We start from the raw sequence: 7,817 nt of genomic DNA, 5'->3' as shown, positions 1-7,817 counted from the left end.
GTGAAATAGTCGAATGACCTTTCGTTCGTGATACGAGGGTTTTACTTTAGAGTGTTTGCCACCTGCGAGAGTTCGGTCGAGTGTATAGTCGGTGGAAGAAATATAGCGAAGTCGTAAATGAAAGATCGAACGCGACATTTTTCGGTTTGCGGTTGGGATCGAGTTTAATGACCGAGGTTTCGAGTCCTTATTTTCTCAACTTTTTTCTCCATTTGCTGGAACATGTGAACTTTGACATGTGATCGATTTTACGACCTACATACATTTTTCTAAATTAACAGCTTGATAATTTTCTAGGGGCTGTCCAAGTTTGCTTCCTTTTTGCTTCATCCCTTAAGTTCATGCCGAAGGGAGTCCAAGGAAATACTGAATATGACGCGTGACCGATTTTACGAGCTTCTCAATTTTTCAAATTTGCAATGATTTCTGCTCAGTGACGATACTGCCCAAGTTTTCTGCATATTCAATAAGCGCCCTAATATTAGGCCAATTGCACAAGTTCACAAGTTCGAAAGCGAAAAATAATTGAACGAAAATGAAAGGAAGCACTGTAACGATGATATAACGGTCTTACAGAAAAAGCAAGAAATAGAAAATTTTTATGGAATTTGAAGGTTCGTTAGAAATATCGGTGTAAACTATAAAATTCGGTAAAAACTTGGGGAATTCTGCCAGTAAAGTGGCAAAAAGTCATAAACAATGATAAAAATGATTTCGACGATCGATCCGTTTTCTGTCGGAAAGAATGAACTTCTCCGCCTGATACTTAGGAACGGGAGTACACGTATACGCAACAGCCTAGCATTTTCCACCGTTCTCGTTGGGCGTCCGCTTTACACGTTGGTCGCGCGCATGAACGGGAAAGAAAAAAAAGGAAACGCAGGCTGTTGACAGTATTACGGTGAAAGTTTGAAGGAAAACACGATGTCCCCTTTTCAGCGATTTGCTCGCGTTTCTCGAAGGGATGAGAGGAACGTGTTCTCTACGTGCACGTTGCATTAGGTCGCGTTAAAGCCAGCTGAACGTGCAACGTTCCAGCTGAATTGAGTGACCTGGAACGTAGCCTGCTACTACCCGCAGCTTTCCCAGTGAAATGTAAACACCGTGTGAAATAAAAAATCCTGCTCCCCCTCTCTCCGACCGTGCTGCTGTCGATTAAATTAACAATTAGGAAATTTTTCGACGCGCAACCACGCCGAGAGAATTCGATCCGTTTCGCGCTACAGTTTCCACTTTCCAGCGGAACGAGATTGCGAAAAGATAACACGAACCGTGTGTACCGTTCGCATTTGTAATTCGCGATTCGGTTAGAGTTTCGCGTACCGTCGTTGCCGGATCGCAGGTGAACGAAAATAATCGAGTCGAGTGGCTGAGATAGTTGGGATGCGCGGGGTTTTGCGCGTGGCGCTCGTCGGGCACGATTACCGCTGCACCGATTAACCTAATCGTGCCTCTATTTCATCGGGATTAGGTACTTTAATCACTTTAGAGAAGTAATCCACTAAAAGTCCTGGGTAAAATGAACGTTCGAAACGCGTCCTTTCGCATATTTAACGCGGTGCGAGTGGAAATTGTTTCGCGTACAACCTCCTGTGCAGGTGGTGGGGAAAAAAACGAAAGGTTGATCCGAAAAATAAAGTTGCCGCTTTCGCATCGGTGAATAACGTTGAAGCTCTATTGGCGATGTGGTTGGAGGCAAATTTTTCCGGCTGAAAGAGTGGAAAGGAAGTTAGATTTTAATTCGCATGTTTGAACAAACAGAAAAATAGTGTAAATAAAGGCGGGGAGAAAATTGGCCGGCTCGAGGCTTTCTATAATTCTCCTTTGTTCGATAACGATCCGGCAACTGTCAGCGGCGCGGATTTGCCACGGGACGTTCGCAAACTTTTTCCCGCTTCCGCCAACTTGGCGAAATTACTCGGTTTTCCCTAGGCGCGAATTATACGAGCTCTGACGTATCCGCGGAGCGAAATTAACTCGGCGATTGTCGCCGCGTCTGGGAGCACAGAGAGGAAGAGGGTTTGGGTTATCGAGACACTTCCGAACGCGACAGGCGAAATTGAACTTTTCCGAAAGACTGCGCCCGAATGATCCGCGGAGGTGCACGCGAGGACCCTATCGCCAGAGACGCCGCGGCGCCGGAAAATTCATATCGAGCTTCTGCCCCCTCTCTCTGTCTGTGTCGAGTGTTGTTAATAAACAGCGCGAGGCACCGCAAAGTTCATGTTCCCGGAGATATGGCCACTTTAAGTTTTACCGGTGTCTCGTTTCGTCGAAAAGTGGCTCTTTGCGAATGAGAAGAGGCGAAATTTCTGGGCGTTTCCTTAAGCGGCGCGCCGGGGAATTTATATCGGCCGGAGCGGTTCGGGGGCAATAAAAAGGGCTTAATAATCGCGGGCCGGCCAACTTCTTGTTTCCGAGATACGAGAGACCCGTCTTAAATTTCGCGAAACTCGTCTCTCCTCGAAAAGCGCTTATGCGCGCGCGGAGTGCGCGCGTTTAACGCCGACCGTTTTCCGCACGTAGCAAATTCACTTAGCAGTTTCGCCCTCGCTGCCTCTCCGCGCGGAGAATTCAGGACAGCCCGCGTTTCGTCGCGTACAGAACGTTTGGAAATTTACAGTGCGCGGCAATTGCTTCTTCGGTGCTCGCCGGGATTAAGCGAAACAGAGATCAGGTGGGCGAGTCGGTGAAAGGGGATCTGATAAAAGGAAAGGCTAGGTCGTTCGTTCAAATAAGAGAAATAATGGAGAATGTACGTACCTGGAGTACCTGGCGCACTCGTAAACTATTTCGGGAGCGGCGTTCGGCGCCTTTATTCGTGGATAGTTGCAGCGTCGAAAGGAACTAAAGTACGCATCCGCCTTCCCCAGCAGTCGTCCCTGAAACACACAGAGCAGACCAGGCGCGTGCAGACATAGAGAGAGAGACGCTTTTCACGGATTTCCACGGAGAGACTAAAGAGCGGGCGGCCAAGGTTAAACATCCCCTCGGAATATATTACCAGTTTCGCGGCGGAAACTGTTGCCGTGGGTGTATTTTCGTCTCGGCTCGTTCGAAAACCGAGTTAAAAGTTGGCTCGTCGACCGATTCGAGTCAAAGTCGAGGGAAAGTAACGAGGTTTAACGAGGAGTTTTGCTTGAATTTCACCGCGAATCGGGGCCGTGGCTTTCCGCCGAAGGTTTCCAGTCGAGTTAACGCCGCGCTCGGTTCGAGCCACCGAGGATCGTTACTCTTTATATAGCTGGATTCGCGATGGTTTTGTATTAGAACTCGATTCGGGAGAAAAACCGTTGATCCGGTGCCAAGTTGTTTCTTCCTCGAGAGATTCCTCCGCTGCCCTGCGCGGACGGCTCTCTTGCTCGCGTCGCAAACGTAAAGGCGCGCCTCGCCTCGTTCTCCGCAGTGAAATAAGTGGTTAAAAGTCGGACAGGATTTCCTGGGACATTATTCTTCGCGCGAGGACAAGCGGGAAATTCGATTGTTCGCTGGAAAGCGGCCGATCGAGCACCGAATTCACCTCTATCGACCGACTGGAAGAGGACCGAGGTTATTTTCGAGAAGATCTCTGTTAACCGCGCCGGCTCGTGAGATTTCTCCTTAAATGAACGGGATCGGTGCTTCTTGGGGGACGCGCGAACACGTAGTACACGGGCGAAGAAGCGGGCGAGCGAGCGAGTGAGCGCAGGAAGGCAAATGTAAATTCACTTATGCATTTATTCATCCCGCTACTCGAGTATTTTCAAAGCCATTTAGAGGCCCCTTCTGCGTTCCTCTGCGTTCCTCTGCCTTCAGAGGAGGATATACTATACGTATACGTTCCGAAGGGACACTCGTGCACGGACGGTGACGTCGAAATTATTCATCGGCTGTTTTTACGTCCGTTTCTACCCCGCGCCCTTAACGACGAGCGCGACGAGCGCCGAGAAGCGAGCAATTTAATGGACCGACTCATATTTCGAATTTCTGATTTCATCCCCGTCGTTTCGCTTCTCCCCGGCTTCGAGCACTATTAATCGAAAGAAACGCGTCTTTCCGCGAGACGCCAAGAGTGGAAAAAGGATCTTTCGAAAACGTTCTACCACTTGTCGGACGGTTCGCGGGAGCAATTTCCCTTGAAATTTGGTTCGAGAGCTCCGGGGGAAAAAAGGTATAATTGGCAGCGAGGAAGAGATACTCCTGTGAGAAATTCGCAGAGTCGAGGACGAGGGGGAGGGTAACTTGTTAGAGAAGCTTTAGAAGAGAAACGCGAACCAGTTTTTCTAAACTTGCGGAAGTTGGTCACGGAAGGAGCACACGGAGGAATTTGCCTGGCTCCTTTCACAAGCCCAGCACTCGAGCCCAATTTGCGAAACAAGCGTCGTTCTCCGTCGGAGGAGCCGCTTTCCTTCCCATTGGGACGCGATCGCGGGGATCCCGATGACGTCGCGAGACTCCGCAGCCAGCCAATTTCGTTTACAATCTAACTCGACTGCCGAGGGAAGATGATCGAGAATGACATTGCTCTCCTTCCTAACCTTTGTTTCGTCGTTAGCCACTCGAGTCTTTCACCTCCTGCTTTTCGTTCGATCGAAAATTCGAAACAGCCAAGTTCTGGTTCTCAACCGCCATGAGATCGTGGAAGATGGTGGAACAAGATGGCGTATAAACGTTACCTGTGAATTTCGTTTGCCAAATTTCACCGCACTCGTCGGCAATTATCCAGCCAAGAGGATCGATTCGGAATCTGTCGACTGGAAATTGCGAAAGATCTCACGCGACTCGATAGCGGCGTTTGCGTTAAAGTTTCGCCGATGAATGGCGGAACAAAGGAACGCGTGCACTTGTTGATTTGGTTCGGCCCGTCTAAACGGTTCGTTACATGTTGCAACTACGCTGGATGGAGCGGGCGAGCGCGCGAAACCGCCTAAACAGCTTTATGCAAAACTCGTAATTCGCCAATTTCGGAACTCATCAGTATGCTAATGCCTGGCTGGCGCAGCACGTATCGTCTAGCCTTTGGCTTTCGGTCCAGCGGCCGGCAAGACTCTGAATCGGAAATACTCGGAAATCCGCGAGCGCCGGGACGAGCGCATCCTCGTTTCACGCTAATTTTCGAAACGAAGCGCTTTCGCGGAGGACTTTCGAATTAAGTCGCGATAATTCTTTCGGCGCGGTGGCCACCGAACGAACCGGCGATAATTCATCGAAATATACATCGGCTGGCGTGTAATCGGATCACACTTAATTACGCAGGGAAAATCAACAGTTAATGGGGAGAATTAGCGAACCGTTTACGCTGAAAGGTCGGCGGCACGGTGGGGGAGGAGGTTCGTAGGTTAACGAGGTTCGACGGCAAGTCTTGAATTTCGTCGCGTTCCCAAGTTTCGCCGTTTCGTTTGCCGCGCAGGAGTCAGGAGGCGAAACGAAAGTTGCTCGCTATTTAACTGCAACGTTACACGTGTAAACTTCGCCCCTGGCGAGCCAGCGTTTACCGTATTCGTTCCATATTTGTCGACGCGATACGTCAACGATACGTCGCGTTGTAGATTCGCGTCCCTTTACGTTAATCTTCGATACACTTCAGAGGTTCACAAAGCTGAAGGGTTAACTTATCGAACATTCTTCGACGTGAAAAATATGACAAATAGGTGGAAAAGGGAAATCTACCAACGTTTCTTCCAATCTTCGTTTCCCGGATAATCGCACGTTCTCAGCAGCATTGACACCGTCGCGAGCACAAGCTTCTTTCTGTCTGAAAATGCGTATGCTAAGGTAGATATAACCTCGGTAAAAGTGAAGATGCGAGTATCGGAGGTTCTGCTGGTTATTAAAAGGGTGGAGATGGTAGTTTTTGAAAGTTCGGACGTAGGTCCTCGAGGCCCAGGGATTAGCTAGTCCTCCTATTTTCGACCGACGTTCGAAGAGACACTTTTCGACGCACGGTCTGTCATTCTCGATAAAGTTTGTCGCGACTGGCGGTTCGACGAGGACGCCGCAAAATTACCGAAGCTTCTCAACGGTCTTCGCAATCGCAAAAGGATAGGGCGTACGCGAGAACGCGTAGGCAGTTTCTCTTCACCCTCTCTCGGCCTCCGCGCGTCTAGACGCGTTCGTCCCCGAGCAAAAACGACGTCGTACGGTTTTACGACTGCGGAGCGAGAGGCTAGCGGCTCGATGAAAGCTCGATACTATCAAAGAACGTCGGGAAACGTGGACGTCTTTTTAGCGCCTCCTTTCAGCGCGGAGCAAGAGGCTCCCTCGCGTCGAGCAGGTGCTTTAAATAGGCGTTTCTCTTCTTTCTCGGCGCAAAATGGAGGCAAACCACGGTGGGAAAATGGATGCAAACGACGGGACGTGGAACAACGGCCGGCTCGATTCGTATCTTCGATTCGTTTCGACGCGGAACAATTGGGTGATTATCGAGGGAACGGTGGAAACGATCGGGTAAAATAACGCAGGGTGTAAGTTAGTCAAATACAAAGCGCGCGCGCGAGTCGAAAGTCGGATTAACGAGATCAGCGGGATAGAGATTCGTGACGTCGGGCGTTTTTCGATAACTCGTGTGTAACGTTATAATCGGGATTTCTCGCCGCGCTCGAAAGAACAATCTACCTTCCGGTCTATATTAATCCATCCAAATGACCGTGTTTAATTTACGAAACACGTTGCCAGCGATATCCGGCCGGCCGCGCGGTACAATTGATATCGCGAATTCGATATGACGCGCTCCTCCAGCTTCCCTCTCTCGGCCCCGTGTTCGATTTATTCGCTTTCAGCGGTCGCGACGTTTGTTACGCAAGCGTTAATTAACAAGTGCATCCCGTTGCGTTCGATGCGGTAGGTGGTCCGTGGGAAATGATACGAAACTGTGCGTAGAGGATGAAATCGCGTGGGGAACGAGGAGGAGAGGAAAGAAGACGAAAGGTAACAGAGAGGGAGCATTGACGAATGTCGTCCGGCTCTTAGCTGGTGAGTTACGAGGCGACGAAACGGTTACGCGGATTCGGTTCGTTTCGAAAGGCGATAAATTCCACGGAACGGTTTATCCGTCATCGCGTCGCGTAGCGTCGTCACGCTGCAGGCGCTCTGTCACCCTCCACGCTTGCAAACCAAGTGATTGCGAGCTAGCTTCGTCCATCGCTTGGTCCAATTGCTTCGAGAACTCGCGAACAAAGAGACTAACCACGATCAACGTGTCCAAACTGTTGTTACGAATTTTTATTCACCCTCGAATGGTTTCGCGTGCTTTCCTAGTAACCGAAACGATTGGTCGATAGCGAAAGGTAGGAAATTGGACGATTGGAGCGCGAGCTGCGGCAACTGTCAACCGGAATCCGTAATTAGAAGACGGTTAAGCGTCGCTCTTCTACCGACGCTACCTCCACGCAGTCTCTGCCGTTGAGCGAAAACCTCGAAGAAAAAGGGTGTAGGGCTCACCTGTATCCAATAGGGCAGGTAAAATCCAGAACAGGCGAGGATCGATGCCACGGTGGACAGAGTCGCCCACAACACGCACAGCAATGTCATCTCATCGGTTTAAAAGCGTTCCTCCTCTGTCTCCGCTGTCTCCTCCTCTCTACTCGCGCATGATGAGCGAACGCACCGAAACTGCCGCTTAATCTCGAGCAGGATTCGAATTTTCTCTCTCCGGAACCAGCTTCCCCGATGTTTGCTCTGCTCGTCGCGCACCGCTTCTCTTTGTCGACACTCGCGGAACGCACTCGACGCGGATTGGGAACCTCGAGGGTCCTCCTGGCTGTTCTCTTTCCGCGCGGGTTTCACCGGCAACGCGAGAAGCCGCTGTGGTTTTTCTCGTTAGACCACGTCCTCGTGAA

At 50.2% G+C, this 7,817-nt stretch overlaps 1 protein-coding gene across 1 annotated transcript in view; it reads right to left on the bottom strand.

Annotated features, from left to right (window-relative positions):
* The window catches only part of LOC108577827 (lipoma HMGIC fusion partner-like), a 14,710-nt gene extending 7,201 nt beyond the window's left edge, over window positions 1-7,509 (bottom strand). The window contains exons 1-2 of the mRNA XM_017941035.1: window positions 7,420-7,509; window positions 2,764-2,882 (exon numbers count right to left, since the gene is read on the bottom strand). Coding sequence (XP_017796524.1) covers window positions 2,764-2,882; window positions 7,420-7,509 — 209 coding nt within the window. The remainder of the gene's footprint in view (window positions 1-2,763; window positions 2,883-7,419) is intronic.
* Window positions 7,510-7,817: the final 308 nt, after the last annotated feature.

The sequence above is a fragment of the Habropoda laboriosa genome, unplaced genomic scaffold (assembly GCF_001263275.1).
Source record: "Habropoda laboriosa isolate 0110345459 unplaced genomic scaffold, ASM126327v1 scaffold816, whole genome shotgun sequence".
In the NCBI taxonomy this organism is placed as follows: Eukaryota; Metazoa; Arthropoda; class Insecta; order Hymenoptera; family Apidae; genus Habropoda; species Habropoda laboriosa.
Note: the sequence above shows the minus strand (reverse complement) of the source record. Positions and strands in the feature narration are given on the sequence as shown.